This window comes from Debaryomyces hansenii (genome assembly GCF_000006445.2).
Source record: "Debaryomyces hansenii CBS767 chromosome C complete sequence".
NCBI lineage: Eukaryota > Fungi > Ascomycota > Pichiomycetes > Serinales > Debaryomycetaceae > Debaryomyces > Debaryomyces hansenii.
Genome location: NC_006045.2, coordinates 688,032 through 713,028, shown reverse-complemented (window position 1 = coordinate 713,028; position 24,997 = coordinate 688,032). Strand labels below are relative to the sequence as shown.

General features: G+C 38.4%; 12 protein-coding genes across 12 annotated transcripts; 2 read left to right on the top strand and 10 right to left on the bottom strand. All coding sequences in view use genetic code 12, as the record gives it.

The window, feature by feature from the left end:
- Window positions 1-131: 131 nt before the first annotated feature.
- On the bottom strand, window positions 132-2,075 carry DEHA2C08030g (DEHA2C08030p; the record flags this gene model as incomplete). Its single annotated transcript, XM_458029.1, has 1 exon — window positions 132-2,075. The coding sequence occupies one exon, from the start codon at window positions 2,073-2,075 to the stop codon at window positions 132-134; it is 1,944 nt and encodes a 647-aa protein (XP_458029.1).
- Window positions 2,076-2,408: 333 nt separating this feature from the next.
- DEHA2C08008g (DEHA2C08008p) lies at window positions 2,409-3,452 on the bottom strand (the record flags this gene model as incomplete). Its single annotated transcript, XM_458028.1, has 1 exon — window positions 2,409-3,452. One exon carries the CDS (start codon window positions 3,450-3,452, stop codon window positions 2,409-2,411), a length of 1,044 nt encoding a protein of 347 aa, XP_458028.1.
- Window positions 3,453-3,694: 242 nt separating this feature from the next.
- Window positions 3,695-4,540, bottom strand: DEHA2C07986g (DEHA2C07986p; the record flags this gene model as incomplete). The annotated part of the gene is made up of 1 exon (XM_458027.1): window positions 3,695-4,540. The coding sequence occupies one exon, from the start codon at window positions 4,538-4,540 to the stop codon at window positions 3,695-3,697; it is 846 nt and encodes a 281-aa protein (XP_458027.2).
- Window positions 4,541-4,758: 218 nt separating this feature from the next.
- Window positions 4,759-7,329, bottom strand: DEHA2C07964g (DEHA2C07964p; the record flags this gene model as incomplete). Its single annotated transcript, XM_458026.1, has 1 exon — window positions 4,759-7,329. One exon carries the CDS (start codon window positions 7,327-7,329, stop codon window positions 4,759-4,761), a length of 2,571 nt encoding a protein of 856 aa, XP_458026.1.
- A 239-nt stretch (window positions 7,330-7,568) lies between these two features.
- DEHA2C07942g (DEHA2C07942p) lies at window positions 7,569-9,233 on the bottom strand (the record flags this gene model as incomplete). Its single annotated transcript, XM_458025.1, has 1 exon — window positions 7,569-9,233. The coding sequence occupies one exon, from the start codon at window positions 9,231-9,233 to the stop codon at window positions 7,569-7,571; it is 1,665 nt and encodes a 554-aa protein (XP_458025.1).
- Window positions 9,234-10,117: 884 nt separating this feature from the next.
- Window positions 10,118-10,886, bottom strand: DEHA2C07920g (60S ribosomal protein L21; the record flags this gene model as incomplete). Its single annotated transcript, XM_458024.2, has 2 exons — window positions 10,118-10,589; window positions 10,876-10,886. The coding sequence occupies 2 exons, from the start codon at window positions 10,884-10,886 to the stop codon at window positions 10,118-10,120; spliced, it is 483 nt and encodes a 160-aa protein (XP_458024.2).
- Window positions 10,887-11,251: 365 nt separating this feature from the next.
- Window positions 11,252-12,961, bottom strand: DEHA2C07898g (DEHA2C07898p; the record flags this gene model as incomplete). The annotated part of the gene is made up of 1 exon (XM_458023.1): window positions 11,252-12,961. The coding sequence occupies one exon, from the start codon at window positions 12,959-12,961 to the stop codon at window positions 11,252-11,254; it is 1,710 nt and encodes a 569-aa protein (XP_458023.2).
- A 940-nt stretch (window positions 12,962-13,901) lies between these two features.
- DEHA2C07876g (DEHA2C07876p) lies at window positions 13,902-15,410 on the top strand (the record flags this gene model as incomplete). The annotated part of the gene is made up of 1 exon (XM_458022.1): window positions 13,902-15,410. The coding sequence occupies one exon, from the start codon at window positions 13,902-13,904 to the stop codon at window positions 15,408-15,410; it is 1,509 nt and encodes a 502-aa protein (XP_458022.1).
- A 29-nt stretch (window positions 15,411-15,439) lies between these two features.
- Window positions 15,440-16,492, bottom strand: DEHA2C07854g (DEHA2C07854p; the record flags this gene model as incomplete). Its single annotated transcript, XM_458021.1, has 1 exon — window positions 15,440-16,492. One exon carries the CDS (start codon window positions 16,490-16,492, stop codon window positions 15,440-15,442), a length of 1,053 nt encoding a protein of 350 aa, XP_458021.2.
- Window positions 16,493-17,850: 1,358 nt separating this feature from the next.
- On the bottom strand, window positions 17,851-19,581 carry DEHA2C07832g (DEHA2C07832p; the record flags this gene model as incomplete). The annotated part of the gene is made up of 1 exon (XM_458020.1): window positions 17,851-19,581. The coding sequence occupies one exon, from the start codon at window positions 19,579-19,581 to the stop codon at window positions 17,851-17,853; it is 1,731 nt and encodes a 576-aa protein (XP_458020.2).
- An 894-nt stretch (window positions 19,582-20,475) lies between these two features.
- DEHA2C07810g (DEHA2C07810p) lies at window positions 20,476-21,294 on the bottom strand (the record flags this gene model as incomplete). The annotated part of the gene is made up of 1 exon (XM_458019.1): window positions 20,476-21,294. One exon carries the CDS (start codon window positions 21,292-21,294, stop codon window positions 20,476-20,478), a length of 819 nt encoding a protein of 272 aa, XP_458019.1.
- Window positions 21,295-23,183: 1,889 nt separating this feature from the next.
- DEHA2C07788g (DEHA2C07788p) lies at window positions 23,184-24,932 on the top strand (the record flags this gene model as incomplete). Its single annotated transcript, XM_002770139.1, has 1 exon — window positions 23,184-24,932. One exon carries the CDS (start codon window positions 23,184-23,186, stop codon window positions 24,930-24,932), a length of 1,749 nt encoding a protein of 582 aa, XP_002770185.1.
- Window positions 24,933-24,997: the final 65 nt, after the last annotated feature.

The window sequence follows — 24,997 nt, the reverse complement described above, 5'->3', positions numbered from 1 at the left end:
TAATATTATTTTTGACAATATATACAGGTTGAAACAGTTACGCCCTGACTAAAACAGTACAAAAGTAGCATTTAGAATCATAAATACAATGAGACAGAGCTGGAATCAAAACAAAGAACGGTTAGTTACATTTAGTTCTTTGGTTCTTCGGAAGAAGATTCATTGTTGTTTTCATTGTTTTTATATAACTTTTCGAAAACCTTTAATGATTCATTTTGTAATTCTTCGGTCTTGGTCTTTAATTCAGCAGCATCAACTTCTTCACCGGCTTGAGCCTTGACAACGATTTCTCTTAATGAGCTAAGTTGTTCCCTAACCTTGTCGGCATCGGCAGCGTCAATCTTTTCCTTGAATTCGTTTAAGGAGTTTTCGGTATCGTTACATAATTGATCGGCTCTGTTAGCAGATTCGATGGCATCTCTTCTGGCCTTATCAGATTCAGCGAATTTTTCGGCATCGTTAACCATCTTTTCAATTTCAGAGTCAGATAAACCGGAAGAACCAGCGACAGTAATAGATGCGTCCTTGTTAGAAGCCTTGTCACGAGCAGAGACCTTGATGATACCATCAGTGTCAATGTCGAAGGTGACTTCAATTTGTGGGACACCCTTTGGAGCTGGTGGAATACCAGATAAGGTGAAGTTACCGATTAACTTGTTGTCTCTAGTTAATTCTCTTTCACCTTGGAAAACTCTAATTTCGACGGAAGTTTGACCAGCAGAAGCAGTGGAGAAAATTTGAGATTTCTTGGCTGGAATGGTGGTGTTTCTAGAGATTAATCTAGCAAAGACACCACCCATGGTTTCAATACCTAAGGATAATGGGGTAACATCTAACAAGACAACGTCAGTGACGTCACCGGCTAAGATACCACCTTGGATAGCTGCACCCATAGCAACGGCTTCATCAGGGTTGACAGCCTTGGATGGTTCCTTACCGAAGATAGATTTGACGGTGTCAATAACCTTTGGCATTCTTGACATACCACCGACTAAGATAACTTCAGAAATGTCGGAAGTGGATAAACCGGCATCCTTCAAAGCCTTCTTACATGGTTCGACGGTTCTCTTGATGTATGGTTCGACTAAAGATTCAAATTGAGATCTGGAGATCTTTTGGTTGATGTGCTTTGGACCGGAGGCGTCAGCTGTGATAAATGGCAAGTTGATTTCGGTGTTGATGGTGGATGACAATTCGATCTTGGCCTTTTCAGCGGCTTCTCTGATACGTTGGACAGCCATTCTGTCCTTGGATAAGTCAATACCTGATTCCTTCTTGAAAGTTTCGACAATGTTTCTGACAACAGCAATGTCGAAATCTTCACCACCTAAGTGGGTGTCACCATTGGTGGACTTGACTTCGAAAACACCGGCACCGATATCCAAGATGGAGATATCGAAAGTACCACCACCTAAATCGAAAACAGCAACGACTTCACCATCGTTCTTTTCTAACCCGTAGGCCAAGGCAGCGGCGGTTGGTTCGTTAACAACTCTCAAGACGTTCAACCCAACAATCTTACCAGCATCCTTGGTGGCTTGTCTTTGGGCATCGTTAAAGTAGGCTGGACAAGTGACAACGGCGTTCTTGACTGGCTTACCCATGTTAGCTTCGGCGGTTTCCTTCATCTTGTTCAAGATGAAACCACCAATTTGTTGTGGCGAGTATTTTTCACCTCTGGCTTCGATCCATGCATCTCCGTTACCGTGTTTGACGATCTTGTATGGAACTTCACTCAAATCTCTTTGCACTTCGCCATCTTCGAAACGACGACCGATCAAACGCTTAGTAGCGAACAAAGTGTTTTCTGGGTTAACAACGGCTTGTCTCTTGGCTGGAATACCAACTAATCTTTCACCGTCCTTAGTGAATGCAACAACAGAAGGAGTGGTTCTTCCACCTTCCGAGTTTTCAATAATCTTTGGAATTTTACCTTCCATGACTGCAACCGCCGAGTTGGTGGTACCTAAATCGATACCGATAACTGGGCCACCTGGAGCTGCGGAGGAGTTGGCACGGCTAGAGCCTGGTAAACGACGAACAACGTTCTTAAGTGAGTTTCTAGCTGCTAACATCTTGCTATTATTAATACTAGATATTCTTTGTTAATAAAATCAACTTAAATAGGATATATAATATATAAAATCCTCACAGCGGTTGTCGGAATGATTATATAGAGTGAAAATTTTAACCGCTCACAAGTTTTACCCGGACGTTTATCCGACGGAATCTTGTGGAACCTTCTGGAAGGATAGGACAGAAAATGAGGCCTGACGGAAATGAAGCCGGAGAGCATCGGAAATGTAGACTAGATGTTATATAAGGTGATGGGATATATTACGTGAGAATGCGACGTCAAATTATAATACATAGTACAACAGTAACATAGAAGAAATAAAGTAGGACAGCTATATGTGTAGGTCAGAGGGAAGATTACCGTTCATGACCCAGGTAAGCGATTTGTCGCCACGGAACTCTTCGATGTAGCGAATGATTTCTTCGGCGGACTTGTCATACTTTTGCATGCCTCTGGCAATGGAGTCACAGAGCTTTTTTCTGCGCTGGTAGCGTTTGGATTCCTTGGAGCGTGAGTCGCCCCTCCATTCGTGTTTGCCAAAGCGAGAGTCCATCTCGCAGAGCGGTGGTTGGCCGCGGAAACCCTTGGTGAACTCGTCGTAGATCTCCTTAACGGTCATGGGATTGTGGAGGAAGTCGATGGAGATCTTGGGTCTTTTGGAGTCGCGAAGCGACTCAGGATCCTGTGGAGATGACGCTGATGGGTCTTCGGGAGTGGTCTTGCGCTTGAGGTAAATCTTCTTGCGGTATTTGTCCATATTGACGTTGGGTTGGTGAACCTGTGCCGCTTGTTCCTCCGCTTGTTGCACCGCGGCCGCCGCCACCTGATGCAATTGTGGGTCCATATTGCTTTCGAGATGCACCGACGCATTGGCTAACGAATCCTGGTACGATGGCATCCCCGATGACCCGTCACCCACCTGGTCGTGGTCGTGATCGCCATCTCCGGATTGTCCCTGTACCTGTTGGGCCATATGTTCGTGTTCAGGGGCCTGTTTCTGGTTGTCACCGTCCTGGATCGCCTGTAAAGAGCTAATGATTGCATTCTGGTTCTTGTTCTCCAAAAAGTCCGCCATCAAACCCGTCAACTTCTCGATCTTCGTGTTCTGATAATCCAACACATGTCTCAAGTACGACAACTCCTGTGTGATTCCCGTCAACTTATCTCCCTCGATCTTGCTAATAGCGTCATTAATCTTGTCGAAACTTTCTTGTATGTAGTGATTCGAGAACTCTGTCTCATCTATACTTTCCATACCATTATCAACGTTTCGGTTCGAATTGGGGGACCGATTGGTAGCTTCAACGTTACCCTCGCCCGGTAAAAGCCTCGAAGCACTCAAATCTTCTTTCATGTTATTGTTTATGCCTTCCATTGCAATTAACTGATTTGTCTCAAACGGTATAATTGCAAAATGTCGGTCAAGTTTGTTTGTTTTTTCCTTGTAAACATCATTAAGGGAGACTTTTTTCTCATTTTATGGATTTTTGTCTTTCTGTCGTTTTGAGTGGCGCACGCTCTACCATATCGATGCCTTGGTAGTAGGTACTGGTGGGAAGATCCAACCATAGCGACTGGAATGTTGGTAGAGTCACCGAAGAATGTTGTAACGTAGGATTAGTATTCGCTGTACTGTTCTTCGGGAAGAAACGAGTGACAGTCGACTAAATCCGCAGAAACAGAAGGACCAAAGAGCGCAAGTAGACCCTTGCAATAACCGTTGATGTTCAAGAAGATAATACGGCATTTACCCGATTGTCCATATATATCGGTGGTCAAGCGTCTGAGCTGGTCAAGATTGGTGCTTCTGGGAAGAAAGAGTCCGAAATTCTGGGTGTATTGCATGACTTGATGGCACAATTGGTCGATGGGAAACGGCTGCATATTGTACACGTCGAATCCGTTTGTGTCTTTGTAGGAAGGACCGCCCCATGGAGGAGAGCAAAACACGAAGTCAAAAATGGCTGAAGGGGTTTTGACATTGCGTAGGTGGGGAGGGATCCACAGCTGATTTGGCGATCCGTCAGCCAAAACCAGACTGAATTGGTTCCAGTCGCCTACTTTGGACCAGATACGGTCTTCCACACCATACACACGTGCATTGTGCAAAGTACACTTCATATTGGACGGATTGATGTCGATTGACCCAACACTAGGAAAATAGTTGGCGAATTGTATAGTATTTCCACCGCCACCACAACATATATCCAACACTTTACGACACTCAGGCATGATTTCCAGTACTAACTGGGCGGTATATATGGCAATATCCTCGGGGGTGACGGAAAACCAAAGCTCTGCTGTCATGTAAATGCCCTCGTCGAATTTACTAAACAAACTATATCTCTTGTTCCAGTATTTTTTGCAGTTCTTTGGAAGCGTATTTTGGTTATGCATTAGCAACTCATTCTCGTCTTCAATAGCATAGTCATCTTGGTCTATCGACTCTGTACCACTACTCATCTTACTGCATCAGCTCATCGGAAAATTCGCTTTACTGATAAATTCGATTTAAAGTCGCGCATCAAAGATATCGAGAAATAGTTCATTTCATTAATTAATACATAATATGATCTAAAGGTATGTTGAAGAGCATTATAGACCGGGAAATACAAATACAAGCGAATAAATTGCAAGCGAAGCAAACGTACCCAAAAGAAATAAATATAACCTTCTCAACACTAAATTTTCCAAACTTTACCTTCCCCAACCATAATTTTGTTCTCGGCTTCCATTCTGTCAAAGGCAGCAGTAATTTCATCTTCGGCGAAAACATCCTCTTGCTCCAAATCTTGGTTGATACTGTCAATAACTTGCTCTATTGGTGCAGCACCCGATTCATTTTCGAAAATTGAAGATTGCATTGCTCTAGCCATTAATCTTACAAATGTAGAGTACCTTTCACCGCTTATTCCAGATGCCGATCTATTTGATTCATTAGTCTCGGCCAATGGCTTCACATCTTGAGCATCTTGTTCTGGTTGTGTGATGTGTAAGTTATCAAGATGTTCTTCCATTTCTGCTTCATTTGGAGATGATGCTGGGTCAGCTGGTGGTGAATCTTGTGCAGCTTGTTCTTGTCCCCTAAATCTAGACCTTGTTCTTGTATTTCTTGGTGGCAAGTCTTCGTTGTCGGATTCTTCTTCCTCTGCCGCCTCTTCTTCTTCTTCTTCTTCTTCGGAGTCGGATGCATGGTGAGTCTTTTGTTTCTTGGATTTAGATTTCTTTGTGACCTCTTTGAACAATGCAAACCTCAATAATTCCTCTGCAATCTTAGCATCCTTTACTTCAACAGTCTTGGATAATCTGACCTTAGCGTGGGCAGATGCCAAACGAATCAAGGTTTCCAAAGTTCTGGCAGTAATTGGAGCTGTATGTCTTTGATTATTATCAATTAAATCGTTTCTCAATGCAGAGTAAGTATTCACAATGTATTCCGATGCCTTACTACTCAAAACAGGCTTTATTCTTTGCTTGGCGTACTGGACGTATTTCTTCATGAATGGAATGGACAAAATCGTTGGGGTTTTGTTGGATTTGGTAGAACGAACACCTGAATGTAATAACGAATTGAATTTTTCAAATATTGGTTGCTCTAATTCTTCTTGTTCGTTGGTTGAGTCATCACCAACAGCTAAAGATAAGTTACTTCTTTCTCTAATTGGTTCTCCCTCTAACAATCCTGGAGGAATGAATCTGTGCATTCTCAAAACATGTTCTGAAATAATTCTGTCCTTTGTAGCTTGAACATCATCGGTAACAACGAATAATAAATCAAAACGAGATAATAATGAGTCTGGCAAAGCAATATTTTTATGAGGGTCTTTGTGCACGTCATATTGACCAAATACTGGGTTTGCAGCTGCAATAACCGAACAACGAGCGTTCAATGAAGTATGTATACCTGCTTTCGCAATTGTGACTGTTTGCTGTTCCATAACTTCGTGGATAGCAACACGATCGACGTCAGACATCTTATCGAATTCATCAATACAAACAATACCCCTATCAGCTAAAACCATCGCACCGGCTTCTAATCTTCTTTCTCCTGTTTCTTTGTCGGTAGTAACAGCCGCTGTCAAACCAACACCAGACGAACCCCTACCTGTAGTGGCAATGGCTAATGAAGCGGTATTCAAAACGAATCTTAAAATTTGAGATTTCGCAGTAGAAGGATCACCTACCATTAAAATATTAATGTCACCTCTTAAATGGGTACCATTATCTAAATTCTTCTCTACCCCACCAAGAAGCATTAATAAAACAGCTTTCTTAATGTATTCAAATCCATAAATAGAAGGTGCCAAGGAATTAGATAAGATTTCAAAGATCTTCTTGTCTTTAGACAACCTATTAATATTTCTAATGTCTTGATCGGTCAATTTCTCCTGAGAAGCAACACCCGTCGATCTTGCGTGTAATGGGTAGACTGAATTAGCCAATATGACAGTTCTGAACGATGCACTGGCATTACCAGCACCTCCCAACGCACGATATACACCCACAATTTGAATACGGTCACCCGGCTTGGTCAAATCAACCAAATCGTCATCTAATATAACATCAACAGATCTAGGCAATTGACCTGCTGGAGCAGTTTCTGGCATTTCTTGGACCGATATTTTCTGGTGATCCCTATAAGTAGAGTACCCATATTCTGTCGTCAATTTATTACCATCAAGATCTTCTGTTGGATATATTGCGGCAGTGGAAATTGGATCGAACGACGTGGTTTGGTCTCTGTATTCTCTAGCATAGAATCTGCTGGTCTTTTCGGCATAATGCACCGATCTTATAATCTTAGGACGCACCAACGAAGCCCTCGTCACAATACCCTCAATTGAAACCATCTGCGAGAGATGATGCGAATTAATAGATCTGGGCGACACTTGGTGATCACCAAATGACCCCTTGAACGATAAGTAAAATTGTTGGTTTTCGTCCATCACCTCGTACCTCGAATCTGTAGGATCGTATATAGTCAATACTGTATCTCTCAATGCTCTTTCACACGCTGGTAAATAGTCTGCTGGAGTATTTAACAATCCTCTCCAGAATTCTTTATCAAATTCACGTATTTCATCCAATGACACACATAATCTATATCTGCCCTTCATCAACATGTCTTTGATTTCGGTTCTATATTGTGTACCTTCCACATCAATCTTATCCAAGAATTCTTGAAACCTCCTGACTCTATCACCGAAAACAGCATCGATAGGCTGTTCATTTATTTGCGTTGTATCATCCATTTCGATCAATTAAGTAAAGAATGTAACTAGTGAATAAATAGCTAAAAAACAAAATACTATGTATCGTTTCAGCTATATGGGAATGAGTATTGAAAAAAATCTACGACGCGTTCAATTAATTTTCTCTTTTGGGAAAATTGATTTTTAGTACATAAAAGCTTTTCATTAAGGCCAAATTAGAGAATATATATTGATCTATTGAATAAGTTTGTATGTGTATATATTTATATGTGACATTATCACAAGCACCAGCCCTTAGCATAAACTGAAGTACTGTCGGGTCTGTCTTTAGCATCGAATAACATATCCCATTCCTCGAATTCTAGAGCAACAAGAGTCTTGTATCTTCTATTCTTTTCACTATCTAACAAAGATATATAACTCCAGTCCAAGAAATCTTCCAAATTGTAGTTGAGCTTTTTAAACGGCTCGCCGAATATTTTAGCCAACGTAGCAATATTTGGATGGTAATGGGACATCAAGGCTTCCAATTCCCATAAGGATGAGCCCATCGCACCAGTTTTCAAAGGATCCGTTTCGTCATTGTTGAAGGTATCTTCATATTGTGCAGCGGAAATATCAGGGTTGTGCAACATAATCATACACGAAGGATGTCTCTTTAACAAGTTATAGATGAAAGGGATAACTATGACCACACCCGACGCACTCGACGTTATAGATAATCTGGCCAATTTTTTAATGAAGGATGCAATCAAATTGGCAGACAAGTGAGTGGACGAAAGGAACAAATCACATAACCTGAAGAACCTGGATCTGTAACGAGTGTACAATAAGTTTGGTGTCAATAAGGAGTACAACTTTGTGTAGAAATCAGGATATTCCAAGTTGTATCTTTTCATAAGTTCGTACAAAGAGTTCAACGCAAGAATAGGCACAACTCCATCTTCACCAACATCGTACGAGTCAGTTAAGAAATCCATCAAACTCTGAGGTTGAGCCATGTATGGAATCACTCTTTTGTGCAAAATGAGCAAAATTGATTTGTATTGGGAAATTAGTAATGGATATGATAATATAGCAATGATACACTTCTGGTATTGCATTTTAAACTGTGATATTTTGTATGCTATCGAAGGGAGCTGATGTTTAATCCACGTCTTTTCTTGTTCAAGGACTTCTGTTTCAGGCGTGAATAATAATTGGTTCTTGAATATGCAGTAAAAGTTAGCGAATATCATTCTCAATTGTGAAGTCGTCTTTTCTGCTTTCCATACATTTAATGTCTCATGCAAGTTGTTGACAAAATAGAACTGTAAGTCCCAATTCTTCTTAAACTTCTCAATAAATTCCAAAATAATGAAATTCTCCGTAGATCCATTGGAATCAATCTCTCCATTCTCGCTTAACAACAATGCTTCCACTAATCCTTTGTATGTCAATGTAGGGAAATATAAATCGTTCTCGCCTGATTTCATGCATGCACTCTCCAACTTCACCAAGTTTAATCCTATTTCTAATAAGTCAACCTGTAATGACGTTTCAAATGCCAATCTTTGTACAATAAACTCGTTTATGATCTTCTTGAATGCATCGTACTTATCCAAAAGCCACTTTACTACCATTTTCTTCTTGTCATCATGAGATTTCTTATTTTTCATCTCGTCATTTTTAAGTAAGTATTGGAAACATTTATATAACGTAATAGAAAGTTGACGACCTATAGTTTCTATTTCCTCTGATTCTCTCTCTGATAACTCCTTCTTGATGTGGGTATACTGTTCTAATAATTGTACAAAGTTGTTATAATGCTTCGATGAGGTCCTTATTTGATCCCCAAGATTTTGTATTTCTTCTACGGATAATATAGCACTTTTTTTCTGATTTGAAGTTTTCTTTTGTTTATTTGAACTCAAAGAGTTGGATGCCTTTCTCTTTGGTGCCATTATGATTTCTAGTTATCCTTAATACTTCTATTATATCCCTAAATAGTAGATTATAAGGCCCTATAAAAAAATTGCAACTGATGAGTATGCTTGTATATAGGCCCTCACCAGATTAATTTTTCAGCGCGTTACCCGGCGTTTGTGATCTACTATATAAAGACTTTTAGCCCATCAGTTTCTTCGAAACTTGGAAGTTTTATTCTCTCATATGACCTTCCACGTTTTATACTCATGATGAAATCTCGCGTTATTCAAGACAATTCCCTTTAGAGTTGTAGTCTTTCTTTCGGGAGAGATTCCTCTGAAATTGCTTTCTCATACGAGAGAGTAGGGTTTTATTGGTTAAGGTGTTTGGCGCAAACTATTCTTGTTACAAAAATATCACAGACGCTTAAGAGAACTTCTGAACCTCACACTCATAATACTGGAATATGTCATATTAAAAGTAGGAATTAATATATAACCAACCACGAAAAATATTAACAACACTGTAGAAATGTAGACGAATCCGCATTATAATGTGATTTGATTAAGTTGCATTATAGAGGGTAGCGGAATAGTGACAGGAGAAGATATGACGACTGCGTTTAATAGTCGACTAGTGTGTTCTAGCAATAGTCTTGACTGGAATAATCTTGAATTCTGAGTCTATGATTTATGAGTACGATTACATATCTTACATTCGGAAGTGACATGGATGTTATTTGCATTGCCCAAAAGGTAAACTAATTATACAAATTATAAAAAAAGAGAACAGACCCGAACCTAACCGAACCTAACTATCAGAATCAAACATTAACGTAAATATAGGGTGTATACTGGGGAAACATGTATGTGAAAACACGCAAGTAAAAATAAGTATATAGCAACTTCGTTGATGTTGTTTAAATGAAGGTTTCGTAAGGAACTGGGGCTAAGGTTTGTGGAACGTTTTCCTTGGTAGTAACAACTCTAGCGTCTCTTGGCTTGACTGGTTGTCTCTTCAAGTGAACGTGTTCACCGTTAGCCTTGGCTTCTCTCTTTAAAGCAGCGTTAGATTTAACTCTGTTGATGAATTCTTGACGACAAGCAGAGTGCTTAATGTGTTCGACTCTCAAGTTAATTCTCTTTTCGAGGTATCTGTTACCAACAACCTTGTAGATAATAACACCAACAGCAGACTTGGTGACGTTGTAAACGATACCAGTCTTACCTTGGTAGTACTTATGTGGCATACCCTTTTGGATAGAACCATTGGCCTTGATATCAACGATATCACCAACTCTGTAGGTCTTTAAGTAAGTAGATAATGGAATAGCACCATGCTTCTTAAAGTCACGTTGGAAAAGGTAACGAGTACCGGATCTATAACCACGACTAAATTAAGTTAGTATTACATTCAACTTGTCTTTCCGGATATATTGTTCAGTTTACATCTCTTCTTGACTATTAAATCCTCTCCATCTCAGTGAATCCACCACGTCTTATTCAGCCACTATTATTCTCATCAATAGAATTATTCTGAAATTTCAACTGTTGTTCGTACAAAAATTTTATGCCTGATATATCTTCAAATAGCTTGCCTTCCATGAATATTACTGTCAACCTCTACATTAGAATAAGACACACTGAACTATATCCTTCAAACTGTTATATCACATACGATTTACCCATTTTCTTTAGTTATTGTATAAAGTAGCTAAGTCTTTAAGCTAGTTCAGTTCTTTTCAATAATTATTTAGTACCTGAAAATTTTCCAGTGAGTATAGGAAATCGGGGCTTCATAACCCAAATTGTGACTGTGACTGTTTTTAATTACACGATAAAATGACAGTTTCATGAGAGTGCGCATAGGGCTTAGACCTATATATGAATTAAATGGCCGCAACAGCTTAGCATACCAAACAACTAGTTTACGGTGTAATTGTATTATCGTTTGTATTAATATGTAGTATATATGTGATATAGTTTAGATTGCAGAAAATTAATACATACACTTATGTACATCAGAGAAAAGAAAGTGGCATATTCATTTAAAATCAATTAAAACAAATGTCGGAAAATTTATCATACGCTCTATAAAGAAAGCCAGTCTTCTGAGGTTGTGAAGCTATCCATTCGTTTTCTTCTTCTTCTTCGAGATCTATGGCCTCTTTTCCTGTGGTGATATCTGCTTCTGCATCTGTTCTGATGTGGGTCTTCTTGATGAATTTCCATGCAAAGTATAAGACAACGAAGAATACAGGAGCAAAGTAGGAAGTAAATAAGTTAGAAACAGAAAATTGGCCGGGGAAGAAAATCCAGAACCCGTTGAAGATCAACACTAATATTGTCAAGAAAAAACCGAAGTATGACATGTAAGGCTGGCAGAAGAATGGTGGTTGATAATAGGTGTCTTTCTTGTAGTCAAACCCCTGTGCATCCAAGGCACGACGGAACTTGAAGTAGCAAAGCCATAATACGAAGTAGGTGCACAATAATCCTGTAGTAGCTAAATTAATAAACCAGTTGAACACTTGTGCCGTTGAGCTTGAAATACTCAAGAACGATAAACATGCAATCAATAACGAACCAATGACACAATAAATAGGGGCACCATTTTTTAAACACTTTGAGAAGAAACGAGGTAAGTAGCCGGCTAAAGATGCACTATATGCACATCTAGTAGCAGCATAGCAGAAACCATTACCACAAGACCAGGCTGCAGACATGATTACTGCATTCACTAAAGAGTCTAATCCGGTAACACCCACATTTTTAACCCCAATGACCCAGGGAGAAGCGGCAGCTCCTACTTTCCCAGTTGCTGATGCTGCCACTAAAGCTGGATCATTTGATGCGCATAAAGAGTTCATGAAAAAGATACCACCGAAGTAGAATAAGTATATTCTGATGTACGCTCTTCTGCCGGCCATTGGAATGACTTTCCTAGGCTGTGACACTTCACCTGCAATCATTCCTAGGATATCTGGACCCCCACAAGCAAATGCTGCGTAGATTAAAACATTCCACCAACCAAGAAATTGGCCAGTGGCGCCAGATACGAGGTATGACTTGAATAAACCACCCTCGGACCAGTGTTGGAATCCAAAAGCATCCTTCTTAGGATTACCACCACACATGGCAATCAAACCGAAGAACATCAACCCCACAATAAGTAAAACTTTCAACATTGACGACACAAACTCGATCTCACCATACCAGTTAACACCAAATACATTGAAAAATAAAATTGATAATATTCCCACAGCAATAAATATCCCTGGGTTAGCATCGGTCCAGAATCCTATCACCGAAGCAAATGCCACAACTTCCACACAGACGAACATCAATGTTGTATATAAGTAGATCATAGTACATGCAAACCCCATAGCAGGGTCAACCCATCTGGCAGAATAATGCAAAAAACTTCCCTTGATAGGAAGAAACGAGCACATTTCTGCAACACATTGCATCAACGGCCACACCACAAAACATGCCCAGAATAAGAACCCTATAAATAATGATAAACTTCCAGAAGTCATTAACGGACTTGAAAGACCAATGAACAACCCAGTTCCAATACTCTGACCAATGATCATCAACGCAACATGTCTCAGGCTCAACTTTCTCTTCGTCTCACCATACTTATCTGTATCTATCTTATCATTAAAATCAGCAAAATTAGTGGTGTTATTTATCACATCCAGTGAACCGACTTTTTCCACGTCAATAGTGGTACCGAAGTCTTTTTTAGATAGTACGCTCATCTTGTATTGTTGCTTTCAAAGTCTCGAAACCACTGTTTAAGACTGCTTGCAATCTAATATCCTCATTATATTTACAGAACTTGCGTACATATATATACTGATTCATTCATACCACAATCTTGAAAGGCGCTCTCTTATCTTACTGCAATCAAATTATACTTGATTGAGAATTTAGGCTCATAAACTTATTGTTCCTATATACCTAATTAGGTAATGCGCCAATCTAATAAACTGAACATGCTCCTACGTTTTTCACCCATATATGTCCAAGAACTTTCTACACGAGATTGTTGACTCCCGTAATATTATATCATAATGTTAGTATCTAAATACGTGACGTATTAGGTGGGTTATCTAACAATATTTCGCAAAACAATAGTGTGAAAGATTTTATTTTCGATACTTGCCTTAGCGGAATTACGAATACGGCATTGTGAGAATTTGGGTTTTAGGTAATATTCATCTACCCCATATTCCTAATTTACATTACGCCAGTCTATTATTCACTAAATTAATAGGTTTTGATATCTTCACCGTAGAAGTGGGGTCGATGTAATTGTAAAGGTTAAAATATCAAATAGTAAGAGGAGTTGAAAGAAGAGGGTTTGGGGAAAATTAGGGAGGAGGAGCCAATTTTATTAGAATTATTCAAAAAACAGAGTAATTTCTAAAGATTGTAGCCGATCAGTTCTAACACAACGTGAGATAACACTAAATTGAAAGAAGAACTGCAACAGCAAATAGTAGCATTGTTCTGACTTTGATATACTATGATAGAGTCATTGCTATGATAGGGATAGAATGACGTCCGCAAGGTAGGAAGTTATGCCTATCTTTATATGTTCAGAAATATGTATTTTCCTGCATATAATATTATATAAAAAGATGAGAAGAGCATCGGTGTAGATAGTTTGTTACGGTAAGTCAATCATTAGCGCAAATGTCGAATAAACACAAATTTTTGGTATTAAATCCTTCACCTGAAGGATTGGATAAGGTGATAGAGAAAGCCAATTTACAGAATCAAAAGATTGGACCGTTCGAAGCGATATTGTTATTAGGAGATGTCTTACCGGCAGGCTCAAGTAGACCAAGCAATGAGATTCAACAGAGTGCATTTTTCACGCAGGGGGTCAATGGTATCAGTGAAAATGTTCCGATAGGGGATACAGAAAGTAGACTAGTAGATGTTAAGTCGAATTTGACGTATATGAAGGCTCCATTCACCAAATTCAAACTTGCATCGGGGTTGACGATCGCTTATTTAGCAGGAACAGAAATAACCGAAGAAATCCAGCAGAATATAGAAAAAGAGATAGGAGCGGGTAAGATCGATATTTTGGTAACGTACAACTGGCCTTATGCTATTGCAAAGCAGCGCAAATTGTTGTTAGTTGCTAACAATAAGATCGATTCTCTTGTTAAGAAAATCAAGCCCAGATATCACTTTGCAGTGGGAAACGAGCGAGGAAGATATCTTGAAAACGAACCATTTAAGTGGGATGATGAAACCATCACCAGGTTTATCAGTTTGGGTCAAGAAGGAAGCGGGGAAAAATGGTTTTATGCGTTTGAAATAGCTAATGATTTGACGCAAGTGTCACCGGCACAATTGGCGGAAAATCCGTTCACCATCAAGATTGAAGATACACCTGAGCCTACTAAGAGGCCTATAGAAGATGTGGATAAGGATATCGCACCCATAAAGAAGGCCAGGGTAGTCACTCCTGATCAATGTTTCTTTTGTTTGTCAAATCCAAAGGTTGAGACGCATATGATTATATCCATTGGTTCATATACCTACATGACAGTTGCAAAGGGACCTCTAACTAGACCATCTAAAAACTTACCATTTTCAGGACATGCAATCATTATCCCAATAGAACATATGGCGACATTAAGAAATACGACTGATAATGTTATTGAGTCTCCAATATACCAAGAAATAATCAAATATCAAGATTCATTAGTGAAGGCATTTGCGATCTCAAAACCCTTTTTAAAGCTTGTCTTTTTCGAAATCAACCGTAAGACCAATGTACATCAACATGTACAGTTTTTACCAGTGGGTGAAAATTTAATAGAAGCCTTTCCCAAGGCATTGGAAGAGAAGAGTAAACTAAATAATGAAAATTTTGAAAGAAACCAGAAGCTAAATTTTGAAGAATTTAAAGATACCAACGACCCGAAGCTATTGGAAATACTAAATAATTCGGATTATATCGTATTCACTATATGTCATAATGAATCTGATAAAACTGTTTATATTGCTCAACTCAACGAGGAATCTAAAGCCATTGATCTACAATTTCCCAGAAGAGTTCTCGCATATACTTTGAAATGCCCAAAAAGAACATACTGGGATAAATGTCAGCAATCGAAATATAAAGAAACACAAGAATGTGAAGAATTTAAAAATTTTTACAAAGAATACGATTTTACTAAATAGTCTACTAAATAGTCTACTAGTTATGCTACTTATTTACATTCAAGCTTCATTCCAAGCTCAGTGATACATTTTGTACACAAACAATTAAAAAACCATTCTTTTAATTGTTCTTGTCTTATCTGGACATTTTCATTTGAGTAATTCCCATAACTTATGAACAATTCTGTGTTTGGATCAATATCTTTTAATGCTCTGAAATATAGAGTATCCCCTTCACGCGTCTTAACTAAGTTTGGATCACAGGAATGGTTAAAAAAGGATGCAGATGGATAAATGGCAAAACCAAAATAATCTTTCTCTTCTGCATCATTAATGGGTTGTGACCAAATCCCAAATGCATTTGTGAGATTGGTACCAAGAATTGTCCTTACCAATTCACTTGTTATTAAAGGTTGAAGTTGGGTATGTGCTGTAAGCTTCACAAACTTATATATATTAGTATATGATTGTAATAATTGAGGATATTTCTTTAACTTATCAAACTCGTTGGATTGTAAACTTCCAAAATATTTTAATTCTTTATGCTTACCTTTATACATTTGGAATAGTATTCCAACAATATATTTGGTCTCTATATATTCCGATTCGCCAATCTTTGGAATACTATTCAATCGTTTTGATGCCTTCATTTTATCGATCTTCTCTTCCCATTCATTTACTTTTTTCCATTCGTCTATGATTTGTTGATCAAATTCTTCTTCGTTTAATGCTAATTCAGGTTCGTCTGACTTTTTTAATCCATTATTGTAATAATTTTCAATATTTAAAAGAGTATCAAGATAAATTTGATCGATGTCCTCCTCAGTAAATGCAGACAAACATTGTTCCGAGCAAAAATATAACAGGAGTTGGACACCCATCCTGAACTTGAGAGTTTGTCCTCCACTAAATTTGAAGCATGACGAACAAACTTCTTTCTTAAATGGACGTGAAATAGCTGAACTTAAGGCTTTACTTATATGTATTATTGTATCTTTTGGGATCTCACATTTCGAAATACATCCTCTTCCAGTTGTAGTGTTGCGTACTTCAAACCACGGAGAATTTATATCCGTGTTTATTTCGTCAATAGTTGGCTTCATGTTGTATAGATTATGCTAGATCTATTGTACCTATCTATCTTCGTATTTTAAATTTCTTCGCACGTCAAGAAATCTACATGCGATGCCCGAGGTTAAACGTTCTGTACATACGATACGACTTCTAAAGCTTATATTACTTGTCTTTGTTATATTTTGAATAACAAAAGACATCTATATTAGTTAAACATTATGCAATATGCTTTTCGATATATTATATTATGTTAAAAACGGCCTATTAGTTTTAGAATAGCCAGCCAAAGAAGGTTGAGTAGAACCATACAAAATCCTTAGGATTACCTTGGTCATCTTTCTTCTCTTCCTCCTCTTCCTCCTCTGCCATGTACCTTTCTTCTTCGGCATCCACAATATCTTTGTGGGTTTCTAAATCGATTTTGTCGCAGCTAATCTGATTCGTATGGTGATTAGATTTGAAAGCACCATACATACTTGCAGCAAAAAATGGCAAGATAATGTAACCAGTGATAGAGATATTATAAGAAAAAGAAACCCTAATAATACTGTGAAGCTTTTGATGAAGATAACTAGGACGCAAAGGGATAATGCAAAATACGCTCCATAGGGTTGAAATGGTGATCTCAAATCTGCATGTATATCGATTCCTTGAGCCTTATATGCCTTATTAGATATGGGTAATCAAAATACAAGCCTAGGAAATTAATCCGGTTAAACTGACCAAATTAACAAAATAATCAGAAACTTCTACAGATGATTGGTTTGCAGGCAAAATCAAATATTTAAACAAGTAGACATACCCACAAGCAAATCCCAATGCTGGATCGACATATCTATTAGCTTGCAACTTCACCTAGACCACACATAACCATGTAGACCAAGAAACCAATCGCAAATCAAGAAGTAGCATACATGGCATCTAGTCCTTTTCTTAATTCATAACCATCATTAATATCAGGGTTTGTATTATGAGAACCAGCAAGCAGTAAGTTGAACTAGCAAGTCACCTGTGACGTATACACAGAAGCAATATCACTGCCTATATTTTCTTCGGTTCGTCCATATCGTAGTAATTTACTTCACTGTGTACAACAGAACCGAAAGATTAGCTTTGGTATTTATACATATTTTCATTTGTCGTGTTGAAATATAGAAGAAGATGAAATGCTTTTTTCAATACCGCATGAGCTAAGAATCGTACGAGTACTGTCACAGTTGGATATTGTAGGATAAGGTACTATTTCGAATAGAGACAAGGCTGAACTCAACAATCAAATTTTGTACAGGGTTGCTTATTTATTAGGTAACGAAAATAGAGTGTTGCTTCTACAGTCTTCGTCTAAAATGTATGTTAATTTATCGTCTAAAAACATATATAATTTGAATTAGAACAACCAGCCAATGAAAGTATCGTAGTACCATTCCTTATCCTTTGGATTACCTTGAGCTTGTCTTAAAGCTTCCTTCTCTGCTGCTGCGTCCGCGAATTGTTGTTCCTCTGTGTCAACGACGTCTCTATAAGTATCTAAATCAACTTCCTCAGGCTTGATGGTCTTGGTGCGATGGTATAATTTGAAACCAATATACATAATAACAAAGACCGGTAATGCAATATAACCAGTTATAAACTCCTTGTATGTGAAAGAATCACCCAAAAACGCAGTAAAATTTTTGATGAAAATAACAAGAACGCAAACGAATAATGCGACGTATGAACCATAAGGTTGTAATGGTGATCTGTATGCTAAATCCTTCTTTCTATTCAAACCCTGTGCTTTACATGCTTTCATAAAACGGATGTGAATAACTAAGATACATGCCCAAGTGATTAAACCAGTAATACTGACCACGTTGACGAAGTAAGTGAAGACTTCCTGTGAAGAAGAAGACACCGCCATAAATGCAAGCAAACAGAATAAGAAACTCAACATAACACCAAAATAAGGAACACCCATTTTATTTGTCTTCGAAAAGAATTTAGGTGCATAACCAGCAACAGATAACCCATAAATAGTACGGGAACAAATGTACATATCCGAGTTAGCGGCAGATAAAACAAATAACAAGATACAAGCATTGATAACATGATCTAAACCGGGAATTTTGGCGTTCTTAATGGCAATAACGAATGGGGAGGCACTTGCATTTGAACCACTAGCAGACATTAATAATGGATCATTAGCAGCAACACACATTCCCAAGAACAAGATTGACAAAATATAGAAAAGAACAATACGGTAAAGAGTCATTTTGATAGCATTTGGAATAGCCTTTCTAGGTCTGGCACACTCAGCAAAGGTAATACCACACAATTCGGTACCTGTGTACGCAAAAACCGCAGAAACAAGCACAGCAATAAAAGCAACAAATCTACCCTTATCCCCAGTGATATTTAAGTTTTTGTCTTCGTTCACGTAGTGTATGAAAGCACCAGGGTCTTTCCAGTATCTGAAACCTAATCTGTCATGTGTTGGGCCTCCTCCTAATGCAATGACTAACAAAAGTATAATTAAACCAAGACATGTTACCACCTTGATACTTGACAACCAAAATTCGATTTCACCGAAGAATCTGACTCCCAAAACATTAACGGCCACAATAACAACTAACAAAATTGTAATCCATACACCAGGGTTTACTGTATCCTTTGATATCCAATATTGAACAGTTAACGACCCAGCCACCAATTGATTAGCTGGTAAAATCAAATATTTGATTAAATAGACGTATCCACAAGCAAATCCCAACGCTGGATCGACATATCTATTACAATAACCAGTAAACCCATCTGCTAATGGAACAAAAGTTGCGACTTCACCCAATCCGCACATAACCATATACACAACCATCCCAATTGCACTATACGCAATAAGAATCGATGCTGGCCCCGCAGTCCTTAAAGCTGAACCCGTACCAATTAATAAACCTGTACCCAAAGCACCACCAATAGCAATCATGGTAACGTGTCTGGCATCAAGCCCTTTCTTTAATTGGTGCCCATGATCAGTAAATTGAGATGTTGGATTGGAACGAGCAATCAGCAAGTTGTACTCGTCTGTATGTCTTGATAACACTGATGTTACTTCACTTCCTGCATTTTTCTCTGTATCAATCATAGCTTGTCTACAAATACTAATTCTATAGAAAATTAAAAATTTAAGATTTATTTTATTATTTATACATTTTTCATTTGACAGCGTTATCTATCGACCATAATTTTTTTTTTTGGTACAAAGATAATGAAAGCCAAGAATATTGTTCACGTAAAAAATGCCTTAGCGGTGCATGACTCGATAACAACCTTAGTTAGGGCGGAATCCGTACAATCGTCTAGAGTGCAGGAATATTTCCCCAAGTATCGGAATTTATGCACGGCAATCGCACAGCTGGCCTTCAATTTGCCTAGCAAAATGAAAAAATACTGGCAAAAGTCAAGTGGGCATAGCACCACAATTACAGATTCGCCGACCACGTCAAGCAGATTCCATGGATACGCATTCGAAGTCGATTGTCGACACTAATGTGGGGCCGGGGTCAGTTAGATTATAAAATTTTCAGGTGATGAGCTTAATAGTTTTTTTTTCTTCTCTACTATGCCGGATCGATTAGGGGCATTGCTACTAGGCTTATTTTTGTAGTACTAAAAGATGGTGATCACGACGTAAGTGTCTAACGGTAATCCTGGGGAAATTGCCGTATTGAATTGGAAACAGAAAGAAATAGATACCCGTGTCGAGAAAATTACATGAACCCCGGACTCACAATAGCTACCGCGCAAGCAATTTGGAGTGAAAGCGGAGCATACGATTACGAAATAGTTCAAATTGGCTATAGGTGAGATCGCCGCAAACTTATACAAACAATAATGTTCAACAGATTTAGTATCATGTATTTAATAAATATATAATATTATAAATAGACATTCATGAACGCATAAACTCGATGACAGTGCCATCAGACGTCTGTCACGTTAGATTAAATAAAGTCAAACACAGATGAGTGACCAGCAATTATCTGGCTTGCAAATCAGGCAAATGAATAGCCTTGACAGTAATGTAACTGTTTTGACTGTTGGCGATACCAGCATACGCATTATACCAAGCAGCAAATGCTGTAAGAAGACCAAATACCCCACCAGCTTTCTGAACTGCAACCCCGTCAGTTTTAAACTCGGCAATAGCCAATAGTAAGAATGTAATCGAGAGGAAGAAGAAGATCGAGAAAAACGCCACCGTAGATTTCAAAGTCATCAACATCAAAAAGAACGTAAATATAAACCACCCCACGAGGAAAATACCAACCGCATTAGTAAATTCTCTTTCGTCATCATAGGCTGAAGCAATTCCAAAACTATCAACATAAAGGGCAGCCCATCCACCCCAGAAACCAGCATACGAACTCAACGCAACACCACCAAAGGTGTTTCCCGAAGCAATTTCAAACATACCGGCAACTAATTGTGCAGCACCCCCGTAAAAAAATGCTAATCCAACAACAATGTTTGGAATGGTGACACCTCTGGCTTGGACATTGATTAATGAAAGCAAGAAAGTTGTAAGCGCGAAACCGGATAATCCTAATGGTGCAGGGTTAGCCAAGTTGTGCTTTGGTGGTGGTCCTAAACCAGGATTCATGGTACCACCGAATGCTTCAACCAACTCATCACGACGATACCTTTCGTTACCAAATTGGATATATTCTCCATCCGCAACAATTTCAGTAATATTATTGTCTTTATGGTGTGTACTTGCTTCACTCTTAGACCCTTCGCGATTTACAACGAAGTGGTGATCATGCTCTTGCTGCTGTTGCTGTTCTAAGTCACTCATTTTATGATATAAGTATGGAAATTATTCAATAATCTCGTATCAGTATAAGCAATATTGGTTGAAAAATGTGATATAATTCAAAATTATTCACTAGAATCCGATTTTATTAAAGTTAGATCTAATTAAGCAAGCTTTTAGTATCAAATAGTAATACTCTGCCAAAGAAGAAATTAGTTTATTCGTTTACTGAATTAACCGATTCAATTAAAATAGTTGATGATGTTCTAAAATTTAAATTTTCGAAGAATATTCTTTTCTTTTATATAGTCAGCCCCACAATTCAAACATGCTCACTCAACAACTTTTTTTTTAATGCCGATACTCTTCTACAAACCTCATTTCAGCGGGGATCTTGCAAAAGACACGAACTCAAATCTGGCAAGTCCCACATACAATAAGGGTCTTGGACAAAGCGAGTCTACAATCGACACTACCACATCAGGACACCAAATACTAACCGAATAAAATAAAGTGATGGATGCGGGAGAATAACCACGAAAAAAACCAGAAAAATTTTATAATTTGTGGGGCAGATTGACCATTCTAAGGCATCTAACCGTTTGCACAATTAGTACCAAAAGTCCGACATCCGATTGTGCTTTTTCGCAATATAAGCAATTACCTTAACACCGAGTGTATTGCGCACATCTCCTTAGTCTACTATGAAACTATGGGTTGATGAGAACTGGTAGATGTTGAACGGTAACCGGTAGAATATAAGGAAATATATGAAGGTAAAATTCATCGATGCTGGCCTTCCCAGTGATGAAGTGGTGTAGAATAGGCGCGATTGACGAGAAAGATGAGGGCGAACAATAAAATGCGAACAATAAAAGCCGCACAATCGCAGCCAATAAGAGCGACTGCCATTAGGCACGGGAGTCGGCTTATAGCCGGTTCAGCATTCATCGAGAGCTTAAACTGGTATGAGATGCCCAACAGACGCATAACGACGTGTTTTATTGGACTACATGATGTGTGACGGTCTGGAGCAATAAAAATTCTTGGAAATGATGATAAATCAGTGAAAGTTCGTAAAAGGACGATGCCTAGTGACAAGATTTCCACAACTGGCTTCAAAGTCGTATTCACAGGTTCCAATGGGTCCTGTGGGACCCTCGACACAAGCCCGAAAAACCCAACTTTTTGCGACAATAGCAGGGGTATCGGACATAGTGAATGGGAAGGGCCGGAGAAAAGTGCAAAAGAAGAGTTCCAGGTTGTCAATGTCTTTGGGTATTGTCAATTGTTTGTCAAGATTGCTTGAGAAGAGATACCAAATGTATATGGTCTCCAACATATGGTCTTCGGACTTAATCCGTTGTTTAAAATACGGGTGTAATTTGGTTGCCTCTAAGAGCTGTTCCACCTCACCCGTCTAACTACATCTCGGTTGGAAGGATATTCATCTCTCACAGCTCGCTCATGCACATTAGCCCCCACAACTGCTAAATATGGACTTGCACCGCACGTAGTTTGCTAACAGACATAAAGTCCGACTTGAGTCGGCTAGCACTCCTTGAATGCCGACCCGCATTCAGGTCCGCAAACGCACGCAAAAATGGGTAAACTACACTAAATATGGGTTCCAGTCCCACAGGTGGGCAGGAATTTGCAATCATCATCTCTCTGCGCCTAGTGTATCGCAAGCAACACCTTTCGCAATGTTCAAGTGTTGTTGATCGGGACATTAGTACCAAGAGGTTGAGTTTGGGTGGAATTGGCCCATTGCCCCCAAATAGAATGGTTTTCGCACGTTGAATTCCTGAAACAGTCAGTTTGTAAACATTCCACAATCATTAGGTTTGTTCTACACATTAAGTCAAGTATATTGAAAAACACATTAAACCGTTGATTCTTTTTCAGTAGATGGTCAGGAGCTGGTAAAAATGGCATTTTTCAGATCATCCAAGCAAGATTTACAAGATATTTCGGACATTTCCCACTCGATGGAGAATGTGTCGATGAGTGACATGGATATTGACTCAAAATCACAATATACAAACTTAAACAAAGAAAATATTACACCTGGTAACTCACCAACGAAGTCGATTCTACATAACTCGCCTCAACAACAGCTAGCACGGTCTAGGTTTCCACAGGGAGTAAATTCCAATATGGATTATAATGATTTTAAGCTCCCAAAGTTGAATCATACCACGCATACTCATGAGATAAAAACCCAAAATGCAAAGACCAAGAGGTTGGCATCTGTTGCACAACTTTACTTTTTAGATTACTATTGTGAAATGTTTGATTATGTTATTAACAGGCGGGATAGGACCAAGCTTGTGGAACAGAAATTGATGAACGATCCTAATTTTAGCGGAAATGCGCAGAGGCAGCAGTTAGAATGGAAGAACTACGTTGGGAGAGAAAGGGCTTTGTTAAGAAAGAGGAGATTAAAGCCTAAACATAAGGATTTTCAGATGATCACCCAGGTTGGTCAGGGTGGTTACGGACAGGTGTTTCTTGCCAGAAAGAAGGATACAAGAGAGATTTGTGCTTTAAAGATATTAAACAAAAAGCTATTATTAAAATTGGATGAAACTAAGCATGTTTTAACGGAGAGAGATATTTTGACCAATACAAGAAGTGAATGGTTGGTTAAGCTTTTATATGCGTTCCAAGACCCCGAAAAGGTCTTTTTGGCAATGGAATTTGTCCCAGGTGGTGATTTCAGAACTTTGTTAAACAACACGGGATATTTAATCCCTCCGCACGCAAGATTTTATATCAGTGAAATGTTTATGGCAGTGAACTCGTTGCATGAATTAGGTTTTACCCATAGGGACTTGAAGCCAGAAAATTTTTTAATTGATTCTAAGGGCCATATAAAGTTAACTGATTTTGGATTAGCTGCGGGCAACGTCTCTAATGAAAGAATCGAAAGTATGAGATTAAAGTTGCAGAACTTACAGGATTTAGATGATTACAAAGTACCATCCAAGCTAATGATCGAAAGACAAAAGATTTTTAAAAGGTCCCAAGGACACCATAACTTGGCTAATTCTATTGTAGGTTCCCCTGATTACATGGCATTGGAAGTTCTCGAAGGTAAGAACTATGATTATACTATCGATTACTGGTCCTTAGGTTGTATGTTATTCGAAAGTTTATGTGGTTATCCACCATTTTCAGGTTCTAAACAAGATGAAACATATTACAATTTGAAGAATTGGAAAACCGCTTTAAGAAGGCCTCAAACCAAGGATGGCCGTTATGTGTTTAGTGACAGAACCTGGCAGTTAATTGTCAAGTTAATTGCGTCACCCTCTTCTAGATTAAAAAATTTTAAGCAAATTCAAGTTATGTCTTATTTCAACGATATAAGTGATTGGAATAAATTAAGGGAAAAAACACCTCCATTCACCCCACAGTTAGATAATGAAGAAGATGCTGGTTATTTTGATGACTTTGAAGATGAAGAAAGTATGCAAAAGTACAAAGATGTTTTTGCAAGACAGGAACATAATGAACAATTATTAGACAATGCAAATAATAAAAAGGCGAATAATAATTTTATTGGTTTCACATTTAAGCATAAGTTGAATCCGAACAACAAATTCCACCAAGGCGAAATTAATTTATTGGGTAATAATCATAATCGATTAGATCCTCTAGCTACCTTGTATTGATTATATCTATATATTTCAATGTATATATGTGTATACAATCTTTATTTAATAATGTATTTATGATA